This window comes from Stegostoma tigrinum, chromosome 38 (assembly GCF_030684315.1).
Source record: "Stegostoma tigrinum isolate sSteTig4 chromosome 38, sSteTig4.hap1, whole genome shotgun sequence".
Classification (NCBI taxonomy): domain Eukaryota; kingdom Metazoa; phylum Chordata; class Chondrichthyes; order Orectolobiformes; family Stegostomatidae; genus Stegostoma; species Stegostoma tigrinum.
The window spans coordinates 20,232,144-20,253,547 of NC_081391.1; the positions used below are offsets into that span (position 1 = coordinate 20,232,144).

Consider the following 21,404-nt stretch of genomic DNA (forward strand, 5'->3'; position numbering starts at 1 on the left):
AAGAGGTAAAGAAGTGACCCAAACAATGATCGGCTGCTGTGTATATAAAGCTATTGGGAGGCATGGAAGGGTAGGAGGAAGTAAGTAGTAGTTGCGGGGGGAGAGGTGGTGGGGTACAGAGTTGAAGAAGAAAGGCAGAAAAGCTTGGAATCCAACTCTGCCTCCTTTTATTATTCATCTGCTAAACCTCAGTCCCCAAAAAAGCAGAACAAATCCACAAGCTGCAGCTGGGAGGTTGGGGCAGCCCTTGCCGTCTGCAAACTTAGAAAGAGTTCACTTAACCCTTGCTGCTGTTGGAAGAAGGGCAGGTGAGGACAGAGGAAGCACCTAGTGTCTAAAGTCATCCAGAGAGGAAAGTCATGTCACTAAGTGGTACACACCTGGAAGGCTAATGTAACACTAAAAAGGAAAGGGGAAACACCTCATTTACAAATTTGCCATGAAAAAAATGTATGTTCCACATGTGCATAAAATTTATGCTACCTTTGGAGGAAGATATTGAAGTGAGTGAAATTTCTATTGTGGATTTTTTCAGTCAAGTTTCCTGGTTAGCTGTTGGTAATTTAGTTAGCTTAAAAAACAAAGATCCAAAATCCAGTTCCACAAAGACTTGTATTTCCATTTGGAATGGCAGACAGAAAAAGGCAAAGTGGTCATCAGAATTAGGTCAGGAATGGATAAATTTCTTCCATAACCCCATTCAGCTGAGTGTGAGCTTGTCAAGCAGGTACTCTCCCATGCCATTGTCAGGGGCTCCCAGTCTCTTCAGGTTGGTGATGTGATCTCCCAGCTTCTTGATCATCTTCACTTGCTCATCCAGGTAGTGCCTCTCCAGGAAGTCACACAGCTGGAACAGTCAGGTGCAGAGCTGGTTAGTGTGGAGGGGAACCGACAATTTGAATTGAAAGTGCCTTCCCCTCCCCCAATTGATTCAGGCAAGTCGTGATACAAACACTTCTAGCTGAAGAGAAGTGAAATTTACTAAGTGGCAAGTCACTATTTTTAAATTGCACAAATTAAGCTTCAGATCCATGGAATAACCACTTGCTCTTGGAGGGGGTGGGGTGAGGAAGAATTGATTGAAGCCAATTTTTCATTCATTCATGTCCTAAAGCCACAGCCCCAAGCCCAGTGATTTTCAAAAATGCAGGAGGAGCACACATTCTCCATTTCTGTCTGAACAGCTCTACATATGGGGCTTCCAATTGGTTTTGTTCAGGGTCAGCATAAAAAGAACCAAGCTAAAAGCAAAGCAAACATTCCCTTGACAGTTCAGCAAGCCAGATTTTTCCTTATCAGCAAGAAAACTCACTTTAACACAGGGTCTAGTGTCTGGAGAGACTGTACACTCGGACATGATGAGACCCCATGGTGTTAGGGTAGGACATGAAAGAGAAGACCGTCACCTATCATTTAGCCGCCGTCCAGATAAAGGGAACGTTCAGGACGTCAACTTAGCTGTCATGTGACCCTCGGGACAGATGGTTTGTTTTAAGGGAAACAGTGAAGCCTGCACTCAGCACAGAATGGAAAGGAGACCTCTCTAAAAGACAGGTTTCTATGGAGTGAGAGCTGAAGGCTCGAGGGAACCCATGGAATTCCTGGCTGCAGAGGGTTGTTGGGGGTCAGGTAATTCAAGCATAAAGGCTGAGAACGTTAAATTCAGAAATCCTTCACTTTCCAGCCTTATCCCCTTGAATGAGGAGGATTCAGATCAACCATGATCGGAATGGCTAAAGAAACTTGATGGGCTGAGTGGCCTATTAAAGTGAAGGGTAGGTGAAGCAGCATTCTCAGGTAAAAGAGATTGATGTAAAGGCTGAACAGCCAAGTAGGGGAGATAGAAGGACACTCAGTCATTTTAACAAAATGTCCATCACATGGGTGAAACAGGTAGAAAAGAACTCACATGAGGGTCCGTGTGGCCAGAGGCTAGTTTGTGCAGATCCAGCAGACTCTGGTTCACATCCTTCTCCATCTGCAGAGCTTTCTGCATTGCCTCCAGACCATTGCCCCACTCATCCTGCTCTGGCTTCTGGAGGGAAGCAAAAAAAGGAGATGCTTCACCCATGTGAATAATGAAGTGCAATACAGTGAGATGACACAGCAACTAGGAACTAGTATGCCATATAGCATTACACCAGCTGAATTCAAGCATCAAATCCATGTCTAGTTCAGGTAGCTGTAACGTAGGCGGCTTCACCAACCTTGATGTCCTGCAGGAGGACTCGACCGCCACGTTTATTCTGGAATGCCATCAGTCTCTCAGCGTGTTCCCGTTCCTCATGGGACTGCTCCTTGAAGAACTCAGCAAAGTGATGCAGGGCAACGTCATCCCGGTCAAAGTAAGAGAACTGTGGGGAGAAGAGGAGAATGCAACAGAATCAGGCAAGCTCCAGATGTCATGCGGTGAGAAATGCCACAGAGCCTGTATGGCTTCTTTTCAGCTTCAATAAGATTGTGTACAAATGGCCTAGACAAGGGAAGAACAGGTTGAGGCAGTAGAGTTCAGAACTAGAGATCATAATTTATCAAGGTGAAGGTCATTTTTTTGATGACCTTTGGTGAGAAGCTTGGATTTTGATCCTGCATTGTCTTCTCCAACTGTGACTGCCATTTGAGTGTAGGGGAAAGGTGGCACAACCCCTCAGAAGGGAGGGAATTGGCATGGGAGCTAGTGTTGCAACTTGCACTAAACACCTCAGTAGCCATTACTTCCCAGATCTCATGAGAAGGAACACAACCCCAACCCCCATGCTAGAAACAGGAATTTTATCCTCAACCCAAGTGAGGTCAGAGACCCTGTCACCAAAAGCCCTTCGTCACTGAATGCCAGTTGAGACAAAAATCCATTGACTTCAGTAACATAATCATCATGGATGATGAAGTGCAAAGCTTGATGAACACAGCAGGCCAAGCAGAATCTCAGGAGCACAAAAGCTGATGTTTCAGGCCTAGACCCTTCATCAGGGCCCAAGATGTCAGCTGTGGAGCACCTAAGATGCTGCTTGGCCTGCTGTGTTCGTCCAGCTTCACACTTCATCACCTTGGATTCTCCAGCATCTGCAGTTCCCATTATCTCTGACTATCATGGATGAACCTAGCATGAAGGCCAACACAACAGGAATATGCTCATTTAGATACAGGTAGAAAAGGGCTCAGTTGGTTTCACTAATGAAACACCCAATTAGCTTTAAAATCAATTCTAAGAAAGTTTGTTCAGGTTTATGCATTATGAAAGTCATCCACAGGAAAACATAAGGAATCTTGGATTTAGTTCCAACATAAACCACTTCAGAATAAAACCAATGTTACAGAATATAAAGCAAATCAGTTAACAAGGCAACCAAGAATGCTTAAATCACTCAAGTGGATGAGTTTGAAAGAAAGAGGCAAAACATTCAAAAGCTAATTTGTTGACTTAACATATAGTTTTAAAAAGTTAACTGAAACACATGGGGCATCAACATGACTGACATATTGCCCAGCCCAGACAACCTCAGTGGGGCAGAGTGGAATGAGAGGCAGGAAAAAAAAAAATGACCTTCAAAATCACTAGGCTCACCATGGAGAGATAAACATAGGAGGAATAGAGCTCCAGGTTGATCTGCTTGTTAACAGCATCCTCACAGTCCTTGTGGTAGTTCTGACACACTTGGGAGGCCATCTTCACTATTCCTGCTCACTTTCACCTGGGCAACTCCAGAACTAAGCCTCTCAGCCACAAGCTCTTGGATTTAACCTCCTGGAACATCCTGCACTCAACCAGGGAATGACATCACCAATGATGATTGACAATCCCTGATAGCCAATCAGGCATCTCCATGAGTGCAGGAGCCAATGAAGGGCATGGGGTGGAATGAGATCCCCAGAGCCAATCAGAGCTTTGGAACTGAGGCATATTTGGAACATTCAGTGATTGTCGCTGACGAACAGGAGGTGGATGTTCTGCCCTGTCCTGCCACCCAATTGTGTCAAGCCTGGTCTGTTGCTTCCTTACGCTCTTCCTACATTGGTCCTGTGTTCCTGTCACACCATGAACGAACAAACATCCAACTGTCTCACATCTGAGCAGTTTATTTGTTCCCAATATTTCTGGGAAAAAGATTGCAGAGTTCTGAATCCTTTTCCTGAGGAAATGATTCCTGGCACCTGCCCTGGATGGCCACAGCATAATGATGGCATTGTACTCCTTGGTCACGCTAAAATAATTTCTCTCCCTCTGGCTCCTCAAACCCGATTGTTATTTTCCAAACTTCAATTGTAGTCAGCCCTAAATCTTCATTACCCAAGTGAATGCAAGTACACTCTTTGCAAATTGTCCTCACAATTTAAGCCTGTTAGTCCTGGGATCGTTCTGGTGAATGCACACTGTAGCGCGACGATGGTGTTGTTGCTGTGCTAGTCACAGAGAGGCTCGGATTAACACCACGAGGGCAATAAGTGCTGACCTTAGTCAGCAATGCCCTCGTCCCATGAATGAACTGAAGAAAACTATCATTGATTGCCTTGGAAATCAATCTGGTTCACTGATATCTTTCAGGGAAGGAAATGGACTCCACGGCCTGTATATGACTACAGACCCACAGCAATATCACTGACTCCTAACTTGCGTCTGAGATGGTCAGAAACCTTTTAATTCAAGGGCAGTGAGAGAGGAGCGACGGGGCTTGGTCTTGCCAGTGACATTCTCCTCCATGAAATCATTTCAAAAACACTTGCTCCAAGGCCGATATATCAGAACGGAATACTGTTCTCCAGGTGGGGTTCACCCTACACTTTCCACCAGTGTAGCACAACCTTTCTGGTGGCTCGGTGATTAGTACTACTGCCCCGGAGCGCCGCAGACCTGGGTTCAATCCCATCTTCGAGTGGCCGTTTGTGCATTCTCCCTGGGGCTGTGTGGGTCCCCTTCAGAAGCTCTGGGTTCTTCCCACAGTCTAAAGACGTGCACAACAGGTGGACTGGCCGTGCTATGTTGCCTTTAGCAAGCAGGCTAGGTGGGTTAGCCATGGGGAAATGTGGGGTTAGAAGGATGGGGTGGGCCTGGGTGCAATGCTCGTCAGAGGATCAGTGTGGGCTGAATGGCCTAGTTCCACACTGTAGGGATTCACTGATTTATATTCCAGCTCCACTGCCTTGCAATGAACATTAAAATGCAATTAGCATTTTAAAAACATCTCATTTACTCTCTACAAGTTGTTAATAATTTCTGCACGCAGATCCCCAAACACACTCTGCGCCTATTTAGCTCCTCGCACTACACTATTTCAGAACACACTGATGTGTGTGTCTTGGTCTGAAGTACTCTTCCTCAGATTAAATTCTACTGGTCAATATTGTCTATTTGCTTTATTAGTGCCATCTGGTTCTGCGTGGCAGAGGCAGGTTTATTATTGGCAGTGTTCAAGAGGCACTGGGTAATTAAACAGGAACAACTTGCCAGTTTATAGGGAAAGGCAGAAGATTCACAGAAAGGGTAAAGTGCTCAGAGACCGAGTGCAAATGAGACAGTCTGATGGGCCGTCTTCTACAGTATGATAATGCTGTTGCGCTTCCATCAGGATGAGCTGGCTCACCTCCTCGGGAAACATGAAGACAACCAATGTGAATGAATTAACTACCACTAGATCAAGGGCAGACTTTGAGACAAACCAAGACATCAGTTGTTGGTAAAGTGTTGGAAAATGTTCCAAGAGATAGGATTTATAATCATCTAGAAAAGAATAATTTGATCAGGGATAGTCAGCACGGTTTTGTGAAGGGTAGGTCGTGCCTCACAATCCTTATTGCGTTCTTTGAGAAGATGACCAAACACATAGATGAGAGTAAACCGGTTGATGTGGTGTATATGGTTTTCAGCAATGCTTTCGATAAGGTTCCCCACATTAGGCTATTTACAAAATGCGGAGGAAAGGAATTGTGGGAGATATAGCAGTTTGGATCAGAAATTGGCTTGCTGAAAGAAGACAGGGTGGTGGTTGATGGGAAATGTTCATCCTGGAGACCAGTTACTAGTGGTGTACCACAAGGGTCGGTGTTGGGTCCACTGCTGTTTGTCATTTTTATAAACGGCCTGGATGAGGGCGTAGATGGATGGGTTAGTAAATTTGCAGACGACACTAAGGTCGTTGGAGTTGTGGATAGTGACAAAGGATGTTGTAGGTTATAGAGACATAGATAGGTAAGCTGCAGAGCTGGGCTGAGAGGTGGCAAATGGAGTTTAATGCGGACAAGCGTGAGGTGATGCACTTTGGTAGAAGCAACCGGAATGCAAAGTACTGGGCTAATGGTAACATTCTTGGTAGTGTAGATGAGCAGAGAGATCTCGGTGTCCATGTACACAGATCCTTGAAAGTTGCCACCCAGGTTGACAGCGTTGTTAAGAAGGCATACAGTGTTTTAGCTTTTATTAATAGAGGGATCGAGTTCCGGAACCAAGAGGTTATGCTGCAGCTGTACAAAACTCTGGTGCGGCCGCACTTTGAGTATTGCATACAGTTCTGGTCACTGCATTATAAGAAAGATGTGGAAGCTTTGGAAAGGGTGCAGAGGAGATTTACTAGGATGTTGCCTGGTATGGAAGGAAGGTCTTACGAGGAAAGGCTGAGGGGCTTGAGGCTGTTTTCGTTAGAGAGAAGCAGGTTGAGAGGTGACTTAACTGAGACATAAGATAATCAGAGGGTTAGATAGGGTGGATAGCGAGAGCCTTTTTCCTAGGATGGTGACAGCGAGCATGAGGGGGCATAGCTTTAAATTGAGGGGTGAAAGATATAGGACAGATGTCAGAGGTAGTTTCTTTACTCAGAGAGTAGTAAGGGTATGGAACGCTTTGCCTGCAACGGAAGTAGATTCGCCAACTTTAAGTACATTTAAGTCGTTGTTTGACAAGCATATGGACGTACATGGAATAGTGTAGGTTAGATGGGCTTCAGATTGGTATGACATGTCGGCACAACAGAGGGCCAAAGGGCCTGTACTGTGCCATAATTTTCTATGTTCTATAAACATCTATCCCACGAGCTCCAGATTTAACCAGGAGCTGAAAAAAAAAACCAAACCCCATCCTCTCCAAGTCTGCTATTAGAAGGTCAGAGTAGAAGCTGATATCTTTTTATATCGGCTCACTAAAGCCTTAATTTAGGGAGGGTGGGGGTCTTAGCCTTTCTAAAAGAGAAATGACTTGCTGCCTGCCAGATGTAGTGTAAGGGAAGTCAGGTACTGAGCAAAAAAACCCGAAATAGATGCTTCAAATGTGGGAAGCCTCTGAACATCTAAGGGATGAGTCAAGCTTTCCTCAAAAAGTAAATAGACACCACAAGAGTGCTTTTGACCTCTGGCTTTGAGAGATGATTTCAATATTTTATCAGTACTGCTGCAACATTTTGCTGAAGATAAACTTGGTTGCTCGTACTGCTGCAAACAAGGGGCAATTGCCCCATATATAGCCAAATGCTTGTCCACTCACTGACTCCAAGTATCTTTGGACAGTCATCCCTGTTGACATTATCCAGCTGGTCCAAGGAATTGGACCAAAGTCAGCAAACCATATCCAAGTTGTTGGGAATGGACAAAATCCTTGGAAGATATTGGATAGGCTTTGGGCTGCAGAATTACAGAAAGCTAGACAGCTTTGGTTCAATGATTTTTATTTCATATTCCAGTACAAGCAAAAGAGAATGCAAGGACCAAGTGATTGTAAAATCCCACTCAGCTGAGTGTGAGCCTGTCAAACAGGTACTCTCCCATGCCATTGTCAGGGGCTCCTAGTCTCTTCAGGTTGGTGATGTGATCTCCCAGCTTCTTGATCATCTTCACTTGCTCATCCAAGTAGTGCCTCTCCAGGAAGTCACACAGCTGGAGAAAGAAAAGAAATGTATAGCTCACTGAGCAGAAAGCATCTTTGTACTTCAAAGCTCAGTGCAATGTGAATAGGTACATTTAACCTAAAGGATCAATGCCTTATCACCTTTAGACCAAAAAAAAGTGAAGTGCTCACATGAGGGTCCATGTGGCCAGAGGCGAGTTTGTGCAGATCCAGCAGACTCTGGGTCACATCCTTCTCCATCTGCAGAGCTCTCTGCATTGCCTCCAGACCATTGCCCCACTCATCCTGCTCTGGCTTCTGGAAGAAGGGTTTTGTTAGTCAGAAGCTGCTTATGGGCGTTTGTACTAGAACTGAAGGCTGTGCCTTTTATGGCTAAAAACACTTGTTCGAGGTGTCGTAGAGATTGTTCTATTCAAAAGTTGATGGTGGCAGAGAGGGGGAATAACCTGCCACATTCGGAATCAAAGCACACAAGGCACATGTGATGTTAGTGCTGGGAGCTTAAGAGGCTGATGTGGTGTTTGAAGTCAGTCACTCCCCCATCCAGATGGGGAATTGCTGGTGTCAGTGTGTGAATTACTAGACTATTGTACTTCCTAGTCAGTCCCAGCTGCAAATAAGGGAATGCCACACAACATGTTGCATTCCCCTAAGTGACTCCAGCCCAGATGTTTCCAATGGAAAATCGTTTAAGACCACCAGGATGATAGTGAAAAATCACTCGTCACTACAGCCCAATGAAGGGTCAAATTCCTTTGCTATTTGAGCATTTTAGAATTCAATTAAGTTCTTAAACACCACCCTAACCATGTGGATGAAAACCTTGGTTAAAAACCCAGCAGGTGTCCTAAAACCATGAATTTAAGTCAAGTACATGTCATACAGAGGAGTGCTCATCTCAATCAATTGTTTCTGATCACTCCACAAGCTCCATTGGATGAAAAAGCTATCAAAAACATTTCAGCCCATGCACTTGAATAAGTGCAGAATCAAAGATGCAGGATATCTAAAACGCACAGGCTTCTGTCAAAGTAAACCCTCAAGCTTTCCCCTTTTAAGTTAAAAGGGGGTTAAAAGTCCAACCTTGATGTCCTGCAGGAGGACTTGGCCTCCACGTTTATTCTGGAATGCAAATCAGTCTCGCAGCATGTTCCCGTTCCTCATGGGACTGCTCCTTGAAGAACTGAGCAAAGTGATGCAGGGCAACATCATCCCGGTCAAAGTAAGAGAACTGTGGAGGGAAGGATTGGACAGAATTCAATTAAAGCAGACCCAGACATTCTAAGAGCCAAGGGCTTGGTTACTCATTCTCTACCTGGCTTCAAGTTAGAGACTTGGAATTCTAGTCAAATATATTGGCCTCAGCTAGTTTGAAATCTAGTCATGTCTGACCACATGCAAACCCCATCCTTGTTTGGGGGATCATGTTAAGAAACAGTAGATGTTAACAGTCCAGAGACAGCAGTAACTTTTTGCTTAGCATTCCACTGACTTTACTTAATGCCACAAAGACTTGCTTCCCTCACTAGTCAGGGAAGGGGTGCAGAAGAGCCATGTGAACAGCCTAACATTACTAATCCACATGAAGAGTCAGTGTCAGTTCAGGTAAGGAAGATCTAGTCAGTTTTGGGGGCAGTGAAAACAAGATTGATCAGCTAGTTTCTCACCCCAATACAGCCTCAACATTCAGTTTTACCATTAAAGTAAGGAATTAGATTGCTTCTATGGAGTAGAATAATTCTTGTTGTCCAACCCACAGATTTGGCCATTTTAAAAGAACATGACAGTCACAAATGAGACAACAGACTTGTATCTCAAAATTTAATTTGGCACAGGAGGCAGAGGTTAGAATTAAATCTTAACTAACAGGTCACTAACACCAGAACTATTTGCACAGCATACAGTGAATTAGTAATAACTTGGAAAAAGTACCCAAAAGATACAGCACTCACCATGGAGAGGTAAACATAGGAGGAATAGAGCTCCAGGTTGATCTGCTTGTTAACAGCATCCTCACAGTCCTTGTGGTAGCTCTGACACACTTGGGAAGCCATCTTCACACCTAATTACAAAAAGCAAACCCAAACAACAGCCTAACCCCACCTCCCATGAGCTCTAGTATATATGTAAATGGGAATCTGCATTCCAACAGGAAGTTATCACCAATAGTGCTTGGCTATTAGGGATTTCCAATCAGCAGGCTCCCATGAATACAGGCATTAATTAGGGAGAGGTGCTGGGGGGAGCTATGTACAAAGCAGAGCCAATCGGAGCAGTGGGAAACCAGCAGGTTTCAACAGTTTGGGCCATGGGAACAGGAGGAGACCATTCAGCCCCTCAAACCTATTTCAGTATTTAATTAGATCTTGGCTGGTCTGCTTCTCAGTTCCATATAAACTACCTTCTTCCATAAAGCGGAATCATAGAATCCCATCACAAATTCACCAAAGATCCTCAGCTGGCACCTTCCAAGCAGATGACCATTTCCATCTAGACAGACAAGGGCAGCAGACACGTGAGACCACCACCAACTTCAAGCTCCCCTCCGAGCCACTCACCATCCCGACTTGGAAATATGTTGGCGTGCCTTCAGTGTCTCTGGGTGGAAATCCTGGAATTCCCTCTGTACGGCCATCGGGGTCGACATGGACTGCAGCGGTTCATGAAGGCAGCTGAACCCCACCTTCTCAAGGGGAATCTAGCAATGTACAACAAATGCTGGCCCAACCCATGACTGCCCTTGTCCCGCAAGTGAATACTCAAAAAAATTACAGTGCCGGAGGAGGCACTGAGTGTAGATAGGTCAGCACAGACCTGATGTCTATGGCCCGAATGTCGATCTCTTTGTAATCCAGACAGTTCTGTGCCTGTCCACCAGCTCTTGCAATTTCTGCAGATGGATCCCATAACCTTATGGTCATCACCAATTCTGTTCCCCGAATTTCACCGTTTAGCTAATTTCTCTTTCTTGTTCCGAAGTGCATGGCCTCACTCTTCCTCACATTGAGGCCTGCCTGCTGCTGTTTGCTCATTCATTTCAACAATGGCTTGTTGCAAACTTTCTGGTCCCATCCACACCATCCACTTTGTCGCTTAACTTTGTTTTGTCAGGAAATTTGGACATATATCTCTCGAGTCCTTCATCTACGTCAATCTGTCAATGTGAAACTGAAGCCCATGTGGAGATCCCTGGGAGTGAGAGTCAAATTTTGTCAATCAAAGTTGGCAGCCATTCTGTCAGCCACCTTCCCCCTTCCCAATTCCCAACCCATGTCCAACAGTAACTTCCTATTGTACGCGCATGCATTTTTCCTAATTATGTCATGGATACTCGTCATTGTTGGAATTGATTTTAGTTGCTTTGACTGTTCTCAAACTGATAGCATCAGTCCTCCAGGTCAGAGCTCCCCAGTTCACCTTAGGGTTTGACGAGTTTGTAAATGAATATTTCTCCCTGTACATGATGTCGAATTAAATGACATCTGAAGGTTTGAAGCATCTCTCATCTGATCCAGAAGAGGTCAGGGACACTGACACTGATCACAGCAGTTGAGGATATTACCCTGCACGAGATAGCCTGCAGCAAATCTGCAAATCAACCAGTCCCACTGGGAAAACAATGTCTCACTTCTGCACCCCTGCCCTCCTCAGGACTGACTCTGAGCACTGCAGTATATGGAAAATCACTGTTCAGTTAGTTTGCGACATCCAGGGTAAGCACCAGGATTCCTTACTCATTTAATTGCATGCTTGTGACAAAAAAAAATGGGAGCCAGCGTCCACGTGGCGGACTCCCAGTGCAATGGCCACCTACCTCTGTACAACAGAGACTCTATCACTGGTGTGTCTCGCAAGCCAGCCGGCAAGCAGGCTGTTGTTTGGATAATGAGTGCTTTCCTGAAGTTTGGCAGAGGGCACAGTTGTTTGTCATAAACTCAGCTGTGTTAGCTGTTAATTGCCAGTGCCGAGGGCAGAAAGTAAAAGGAAGCATCAGCCCACCCACTATTAAACTTGGGGGAAAAAAAAAAGAGAGTTTTCTAACCACGTGCCAGCAGAATGTATTTCACATGTGCACCAACTACTTTGCTGAGATGCTCAAGTCACACGTAGGCCAGATCAGGTAATGGTAGCAGATTTCACTCCTCATGAAAGATTAGTCAAACAGAAGAATGGTAGATATGCAAAACTGTCAGATAGTAAACTGCCCTGATACACCGGCTGTCTCTTTAGGTCTTTAAGGATTCTGCAAGCTCTCAGCTCACATTTGGAAGAAAGTTGAGCACTGGCTGCCAAACCTCAGTAAAGTAAGGAACTGCAAAAGCATGTTTAAGAGAAGTGTTGTGTAGTGACAGCATCGCTAGACCAGGGTGGTCAGATTTGAGCCCCACCTGAGAGGTGATTAACATCCAAAAATGAATTGATTATCAGAGGGTTCAACTGTGTCAAAAGGTGACAGAAGCACCTGCCATACAACCTAGATATGATGGATCTGAACAAAAATCAGTTATTCAATTTCACTAAAAGTGTTTCTTCATTATGGAGATTTTATTTTCCAATTCAACAAGGGTAGATAAAGTTTCTAAAAGACTAATCCATTTACAGCACTGATGGGATTCTAAAATCCCACTCAGCTGAGTGTGAGCCTGTCAAACAGGTACTCTCCCATGCCATTGGCAGGGGCTCCCAGTCTCTTCAGGTTGGTGATGTGATCTCCCAGCTTCTTGATCATCTTCACTTGCTCATCCAAGTAGTGCCTCTCCAGGAAGTCACACAGCTGGAACAAACAGCCAGAATGTAAAGTTAGAGCAGACAAACATCAAGAATCACACCATTGCATTTTTGAAGTGATTATAGGTGTGTACAAGTGCATTTATTTGCGAGCAGCTTGCTCTCCAGAAACAATGAATAGACTGGAATAGCTTTATTGGCAACTATGCTATTTTAGAAGTGGTTATAGAAAGCCCGGTTTGCCCACAGGGGTCAAACTGTCATTTCACTGAATTGGGTGGAAGTTTGTAAATACATGAACCTCACACCAAGTCAGCAGGGCACCTATCAGTGCCTGACATCTATGGTCACGATGGCTGCTGCTCGAGTACTGGAGAACAGCAAGCCTATGCTAATAGAAGAGCAAGAGCAGATTCCCATGTCACCTTCAGCTCCCTCGAAACATTCATCCCATCAGGAACACACATGAGGGTCTGTGTTGCCAGAGGCGAGTTTGTGCAGATCCAGCAGACTCTGGTTCACATCCTTCTCCATCTGCAGAGCTGTCTGCATTGCCTCCAGACCACTGCCCCACTCATCCTGCTCTGGCTTCTGGAGGGAGAAAGCTAGTCATTTGTGTGGTTAGAAGGTCCAAGACTCATAGGAGAGCAAGGAAATGGAGACATCTGGTAATCTGTGCTAAATCCAAACAAAGCATGAAAATCAATTCAAAATTCAGATAAGGTCATGGAGACCATTATCAGACATTTGATCCATCATGAACTGCTGACAGATCAGGATTTAAAAACTGGCTGAAACAGTTGGACAACATTACCTGTATTCAGGCAAGTCTACAGTAATGTGTCATAGTCTAAACTGACATTTGGGCCAGGTCAGTGCTAAAACCCTTTCATTCTGAGCATTCAGATTTGTTGCTTTTTAAGAAAGGCGAGAATTAGCAAAACCAACTCATAACAAGCTGAGACTTTCTATCAAGACGCTTCACTCATCTCAACAAGAGATGTACAGGGGAGTCTAGAACAGCAAGGCCATTGTACAAGCAGGAAACTACACAATTTGCATTTACTCTACAAGACAGAATCCAACCTTGATGTCCTGCAGGAGGACACGGCCTCCACGTTTATTCTGGAATGCCAGAAGTTTCTCAGCATGTTCCCATTCCTCATGGGACTGCTCCTTGAAGAAATCAGCAAAGTGACGCAGGGCAACATCATCCTGGTCAAAGTGAGAGAACTGTGTAAAAAGAAACAAAGTGGGAAAGTTGCTCAGTCACCGAAGTGACCGTCCATCAGAAAGTAACCCAGTCACCATCATGAATCATCAGAGTTAGGTCAGGGAATGGAGGAATGTTGGCAGGACAAAAGCAGAGAAATCATCCCCGTGGATTATGGCCCAAATAGCAGGCATTAGGTTTAGTTTTCCATGAGGGAAGTAAAAGCCAACTGCAACCACTGGCCTGACAGTGCCCTATGAAGTCAGTTAGTCACAACCATGAGGCATCCCTATTGCTCAGCACTGGAAGCTGGTCCGGACATGATCAACTGAGGCAGGATGTTGGCTTGTCGACTAACAGAGCCAGAAGTCTGTCAGCTCCCTCATCAACAAATCTAGTTTCGAGTCTATTCGGCATGGATGCCCAAGTAGAAAATCACACTTGGCATGCAGATTTTCAATCAAAATCAAATAGCAACACTTCATCCTCAGATTCAGTAGCTAGTAGTCTTTTGCTCCTCAAAAGAGCAGGAGCCAGGTTAATTTGGCAACTTAAAAGGTAGAAGTTGATTGGAGAAAGTTTCAACAAGCAGAGTGATTTTTATAAGTTCTTCAGCCAATAAAATAGGGTTAAAGTTAGCAGCAAAGCCAGCTTACCCCTCTGTAGCACCAGCCATACACTGTCCAGAAGAACAATAAGGGCAGGGGACCCTCAAGGGTGAGTTTCAATTTAAGAAACACCTACATTTAAGTGTTCAGTATTAAGTGTGTTAGCTGGATTCAGTCAGGGAAGCAGGAGACTCCAGATACATTCTGCAGGTAGTTCATTGAACCAGAAAACACCAAAAGCCTCATCACAAATATAATCACAGCCTTAAGTCTTGAAGCAATCAAGCCTCACCACGGAGAGGTAAACATAGGAGGAATAGAGCTCCAGGTTGATCTGCTTGTTAACAGCATCCTCACAGTCCTTGTGGTAGTTCTGACACACTTGGGAGGCCATTGTCACTATTCCTGCTCACTATCACCGAGACAGCTCTCATATCAAGTCTTTGTACCACAAGCTCCAGTATTTATACTCCTGGGACATCCTATGTTCAACGAGGGAATGACATCACCAATGATGACTGACATTCCCTGAAAGCCAATTAGGAATCTCCCATGAATTTAGCCCCGCCTCTGCCCTCCCACCAATTAGAGAGAGGGTGTGGGTGTATTCGGCAGAGCTGATCAGAGGTGCAGATTGTTGTCAAGTCTGGATGGTTATTCTGTGATTGGATCAGCAGTCGGTCATTTAGAATCTCCAATCTGCTGGAACTCTCTATCGGGCCATGGTTAGTTTGAAAAATAAAACTAGATTTGGATTTGGAAAGCTTTTCTTTTTAAACTAAGCTTGTTGTGACCAACTGCAAGAGGTGCTCAATGAAGGAGAATCAGTTTCTGATCATGTTCTGCTGGGATATTGGAGAGAAAGGTCGGAGATTGGTGGTAGTTCCTAGAAATTTGTAACAGAAACAAACAGGACAAAGACAGGAAAGATGTTTCTGATGACCAATGCGCCCAGAACCAAGGGTCACTGTCTAAGGATATAGAGTAGACTGTTTGGGATTGAGATGAGGAGAAATGTCTTCAGCCATACAGTGGGGAGTCTGTTGTATTGTCTGGGACAGGAAACAGTTGAGGCCAAAAGACTGAAGGTTTTGAAGAGTTAGATGTAGCTGATCGGGCTATGGGGATCAAAGGGTATGGAGAGAGAGTGTGAAGATGGTACGGAGTTAAGGGATTACCCATCATCATATGGAATGTCAGAGCAGGCTGGAAGGGCTGTATCAAAATGGTTCATAATTTTGAACATTTCAATCAGGTCATCTTTTAATCGTCTCTGCTCCAAGGAGATAAGGCCAATTTTTAAAATCTTTCCTGGTATCATTCCAGCAAATCTCCTTTGCACCATGTCCAGGGCTTTAATGCCCTCCCTTTGAAACAGTGCCCAGAATTGAACACAATACTCTAATGCGGTCTGACCAATGGTGTGTAGTGGTGTAGCGTTACTACCTTGGTTTTATACTCCATGGCTCTCCTTAAAAACACAAGATTCCTATAAGCCTTCTTCATGACTGTTTCATCTTGCCTGGCCACCTTCAGGGAATTGTAGTTTTAAATCCTGAGGGCTCCCTGCTCCTGTACTCACCTTGACGTTGTTCCATTGTACCTGTATTATCTCTTCATGTCTCCATGTTTCTTCGACCAAAATGCATTTCTTGCATTTTTTTGTGTTGAAATTATAAAGTGATTGCCAACATCAAATCTTACCCAATAAAAATCAAGAGATGCTAATTTTGAAGTCTTCAACTGACACCGGACATGTGTGTGTGTCCACTACCCACTATCCTTTCTGTGAAGAGGCTGTTTCTGACATTATCCTGGGCCGTTTAGCACTAATTTGAAGATTCTATATCCGTTCCATACCTTAAGTCCTAGAAGACCCATTGAGAAGAAACAATTCCTCTGAATCTACCCTGTCAAGTCCATTAATGGTCTTAAAACTTTCAAGTACTGCCATCTCTTAACCTTCCATACTGAGGGACTCGGGCAAGCTGCCATCATCATTTAACCAGCTCTTTATCTCTGAGTTGATTCTGGAAATTCTCGGCTGCACCATCTTCAGGCCCAACCTGCCGAAAATGAGATCTCCAGGGATGGTTGAACCAGAACTTGACAATTTCATAAAAAACTCCACCCAGAGGTGTTCAAATCCCTTAGAGATCAGGACTGACATTGAATTAATTTCTTTGTTCAGTGTTTTTATATCTCGTCTCTAGTTTCAATACATTTCTGTCCACTTGTCTCAGTTTCATTTTGATCATTAGTTTTGACAACCCAGCAGAAGATGTCCCCATTTCTAAAACACTCTGGCTCACCTTTCTTGGTCAGGAGTGGATAACTTCGCACTTCCCCTTATTGAACTGTATCAGCCAGTCTTCCCCACTCCATGGAAGTTTGAAACATTCCACTGTCATGATAAAGTGCCACTTGATGTAATGCCATCAGCAAATATTTGAATTGTGGCTGTCCATTTCTTCATCTCGAACACTTATAATCCAAGGAAAATTTAAGGCCCCAGTTTCTCTCCTTGGGGAAAGTAATCACATCTTGCTTTTTCTTTTATTACCTCATGGGATGAAGGTGTTGTTGGCTGGCCCAGCATTTATTGTACTTCCCTAATTATTATTGTCTTCTTGAATTGCTGTTGTCCATTTGGTGCAGGGAGATCCATAATGCCATTTTGGACAGAATTCCAGGATTCAGATGGTATGACTGTAGATTGAGTTTTGCCTCATGAGCTTCATTGAGTATTTTGAAGATTTGATGTAGAGCAATGATGAGGGCAGAGTGGTGGGCGTGATCTACATGGACTGCAATGAAGCGTTTGACAATGTTGCTCATAGTAAGCTGTTTAGCAAAGTGAGATCACATGGAATCCAGGGAGAATTATCCATTTGGATACAGAAATGGCTCAAAAGTGGAAGGCACAGGGTGCCGGTAGAGGCAACAAAGTGTGGAGCCGGAGGAACACAGCAGGCCAGGCAGCATCAGAGGAGCAGAAAAGCTGATGTTTCGGGTTGAGACCCTTGAGAAATTGGGAGGGGGAGGGGAAGCTCAGAAATAAGGAGGAGGGGTGGGACTGGGGATGGTAGGTGGGATGGTGATGGGTGAGTGCAGATAGGGAGTGGTCAGTGAGGTGGGAGAGAAGGCCAAGGAGGTGGGGATTGGTCATGGGATGAGGACACTTTGAAGTTAATAAGGTTAATAAGGTCCACATTTAGTGTCTTGGGCTATAAGCTCCCAAGGCAGAATATGAGGTGCTACTCCTCTAGTTTGAGGATGACATTGGTGTGATACTGGAGGATGCCCAAGATGGACAGGTCAGCCATGGAGTGGGAGGGGGGGGTGGAAGTTAAAACATTTTGTGATTGGAAAGTGTTGTTGTTTGTTGCTCATTGAGCGCAGATGCTCCAGAGAAACTGTCTCCCTCATGGTGGCTACATTGGGTGCAGCCGATACAATAGACCAACTTGAAACAGGTGCAGGTGATCTGTGTCTGATGCCGAAGGTTTGTTAGTTTTTATTTTGAATGGAGACACGGGGTGGATGTGGTGGTGGGGCGAGGGGGTCAGGGAATGGTGTAGCTGTTCCTGCAGTTGCAGGGAACAGGGCTGGGGTTAATGGGGAGTACAGAGTGGATGAGTGAGTGGCAGGGACACCAGCGTAGAGGTACTGTGGTGTCCACAGTAAGAGGGGCTATGCCTGCTTCTGTCGGATATGTGGAACAGTCCCTCTTCTGCTGCTCCACTGGCACTATCCCCTACCTTTTCCTTACTCAAAGATTGAAAGTAAATAGCCAGCTACATTGCTGTGTGGGTGGTGAGTCAGCTGTCGGCCAACTGCTTTCCTTCCCTGAAAGGGTTAGAAAAGTTTAGAACTGCTGAGAGTTGGTCTTTCTGCAAATTAAGTGAAGTGTCTCTTCTACTCTGACCCGCCCCAACCGAAGCCGAGATGCTATGAAGGGAACTCTGCAGATAAAGAAGGTGAACCAGAGTCTCCCGGATCCCCTTGTCTACAAATGTAGCTTTAATTGCACCAGCTGTCCTCAGCAGTTGATTGCTGGAGCAAGAACAGGGACTATGCCACGTTTGTCCCACACGCGACAAGGTGGGCATTGAGGATAGGAGACACTGTTACAGGAGAGAGCAGATTCCTCACTCAGTCTCCTACAGTGGAGACTTGTTAGAAAATCCAATTCCTTAGCTTGGGAAACGAGAACAGTGGTGTATTGCTTGCCCAAAGAAGCATGGAGAAAAAGCAACTTGCATGCCAGATGCTATTGCTGTTACAGTCTTATTAAGGAATATTTTGAATGCTTAGATTCTACCAGTAAAGTTAACAGAATATTACTGGCAAAACTGAGGCCTGGCAGCACCTGGAGACAGACTTCAGTTGTGGAGTCACCAGGCTCAACCATTAACTGGTTTAATCAACACACATCCAGAGTTTCACCTGCACCTACCCCGCCACCCCGCAAACCCCAGCAATTTCTATTTTGTTTGATCCCAGCTTTTAGGAAAGTTGGAGCATTGCTCGGGACAGGGCACCAGTTAAGTGGCTAACAGTTAGATAGAGTGGAGCAATTTTGGTGAAGCTATTCACGAGAGACTACTCTTACAGAATTGTCACAGTGAGGACAAGACAGATAGTGAGCATTGCGAACAAGCCAAAAGCTTAACAGTTGTGATTTCCGCAACAATTACTCACTTCAAAAATTCTCCTGGCTCTGGATTCAGAAACTGAACAAAAATTGCCAGGGCAAGCATCGATTCAATGCAGAGAGCAAAAAGCCGAAGGGACTGAATAATCAGATAATAAACAGCCAAATAAATGAAGCAGTCACTCAAAGTCGTCAGATACATGGGCAATGTTTTCATTGACTTTTTTGTGCACTCTGCACTTGCACTAGAACACCAGTGTGCAACAGATGGAGTTGTTGAATCCCCATTCAGCTCAGGCTGAGCCTCTCAAACAGATACTCTCCTTTGCCCTTCTGAGGGGCTCCCAGTCTCTTCAGGTTGGTGATGTGATCTCCCAGCTTTTTGATCATCTTCACTTGCTCATCCAAGTAGTGCCTCTCCAGGAAGTCACAGCTGGAAGACAAGACAAGTTAGTTGAGTCCATTGAAGACATTTGGAAGTGACCCTCAATTCAGATCTAACAAATCACTGCCAAGTTGAGGGAGAGGGGCACTCTGGTGATTCATTTGGACTGTTGTAGATTTAACAGTCTGCAGGAGGCAGTTATGAGACAATTGTATTCCCCCTCCCCCCAGGAGTAGACAAACAGATCACTTTCAGGTTAGAAACATTCATCTTTCCTGTAATTTGAAAGTCATCCTGGTAGTTTGTTGCTCTGAAGGCCATCAGCCCTACATGCTGAATTTAGCAGTGGATGGCAAGGAAGCACACAACCAGCCCAGCTCTTCCCCTCCCCCCACTGCACCACACAACCAGTCCAACCTGTCTCTGTCTCCCTAACCTGTTCTTCCTCTCACCCATCCCTTCCTCCCACCCCAAGCCACACCTCCATCTCCTACCTACCAACCTCATCCCACCTCCTTGACCTGTCCATCTACCCTGGACTGACCTATCCCCTCCCCACATCCCCACCTATACTCTCCTCTCCACCTATCTTCTTTTCTCTCCATCTTCGGTCCGCCTCCCCCTCTCTCCCTATTTATTCCAGTTCCCTCCCCCCATCCCCCTCTCTGATGAAGGCTCCAGGCCCGAAACGACAGCTTTTGTGCTCTTGAGATGCTGCTGGGCCTGCTGTGTTCATCCAGCCTCACATTTTATTATCTTGGATTCTGCAGCATCTGCAGTTCCCATTATCACTGTTTTGTTGTCCAGCCGGCTTGGGGGGAAACTGAGCACGTTCTGGCCTTTTTAATTCGGCTTTCATATCTGCCCACTGCCACACGGTTATTACGGTGCTGATGGTGACCATTCGGCCCATCGTATCCACCACCAACTCGCTGAGCGTTTCACCTCTTGCCATTCTCCTGCACTGTCCCTGTAATCTCCATGTTATTCCCTTTCAGATATCAGTCCTATTCCCTTTTGAATGCGTGAATTGAACCTGCCTCCAACACACTCTCGGACTATACATTTCACACCCTATCCACTCGCTGTGTTGGAAGGTTTTTATTTTCGCAGATCACTTCAGCTTCTTTTGCCAATTTTAAACCTGTGCCGTCTTGCACCTGACCCTTTCACAAATGGGAACATCGTGCCACTGTTTGTTCTTTCTGGATCCGTATTTGAGCCATTTGCTTTCCAGAGAGAAGAGTTCCAGCTTCTCCAATATATCCTCACACCTGAAATTCCTCATTCCTGGAGCCATTCCAGGAAGCCTCCTCTGCACTGTCTCCAGTACGTCCACTCTTTCCTTCAGTGTGATGTGCAGAATGAGACACAGTATTCCTGTTGGAGTCAAACTTAAGCAGCTTCAGCATAATCACCTTGCTCTTGTACACTTGCCCCTACTAATAAAGCTCAGGGCACTGCGAGCTTTGTAAACGATTCTCTTAAACAGTCCTCAGAGATAATGGGAACTGCAGGTGCTGGAGAATCTGAGATAACAAAGTGTAGAGCTGGATGAACACAGCAGGTCATGCAGCATTTGGGCCTAGACCCTTCATCAGAAAAGGGAGATGGGGAGAGAATTCTGAAATAAATAGGGAGAGGGGTAGGCGGACTGAAGAAGAATAGAGGAGAAGGTAGGTGGAGAGGAAAGTATGGGTGGGGAGGTAGGGAGGGGGTAGGTCAGTCCGGGGAGGATGGACAGGTCAAAGGGGCCAGGTGAGGTTAGTAGGTAGGAAATGGAGGTGTGGCTTGAGGTAGGAGGAGGGGCTAGGTGAGAGGAAGAACAGGTTATGGAGGCTGGGACGAGCTGGGCTGGTTTTGGGATGCAGTGGGAGGAGGGGAGATTTTGAAGCTGGTCAAATCCACATTGATACCATTGGGCTGCAGAGTTCCCAAGCGGAATATGAGTTGCTGTTCCTGCAACCTATGGGTGGCATCATTAT

General features: G+C 45.2%; 2 protein-coding genes across 2 annotated transcripts; both read right to left on the reverse strand.

Annotated features, from left to right (window-relative positions):
- Nucleotides 1–700: 700 nt before the first annotated feature.
- LOC132206457 (ferritin, heavy subunit-like) lies at nt 701–3,667 on the reverse strand. The gene is made up of 4 exons (XM_059640639.1): nt 3,566–3,667; nt 2,208–2,354; nt 1,910–2,035; nt 701–847 (listed from the first exon to the last, which is right to left on the reverse strand). Exons 1-4 carry the CDS (start codon nt 3,665–3,667, stop codon nt 701–703), a joined length of 522 nt encoding a protein of 173 aa, XP_059496622.1.
- An 8,788-nt stretch (nt 3,668–12,455) lies between these two features.
- Nucleotides 12,456–14,774, reverse strand: LOC125447291 (ferritin, heavy subunit-like). The gene is made up of 4 exons (XM_059640519.1): nt 14,670–14,774; nt 13,643–13,789; nt 13,022–13,147; nt 12,456–12,602 (listed from the first exon to the last, which is right to left on the reverse strand). The coding sequence occupies exons 1-4, from the start codon at nt 14,769–14,771 to the stop codon at nt 12,456–12,458; spliced, it is 522 nt and encodes a 173-aa protein (XP_059496502.1). The 5' UTR covers nt 14,772–14,774.
- Between the last annotated feature and the right edge of the window lie 6,630 nt (nt 14,775–21,404).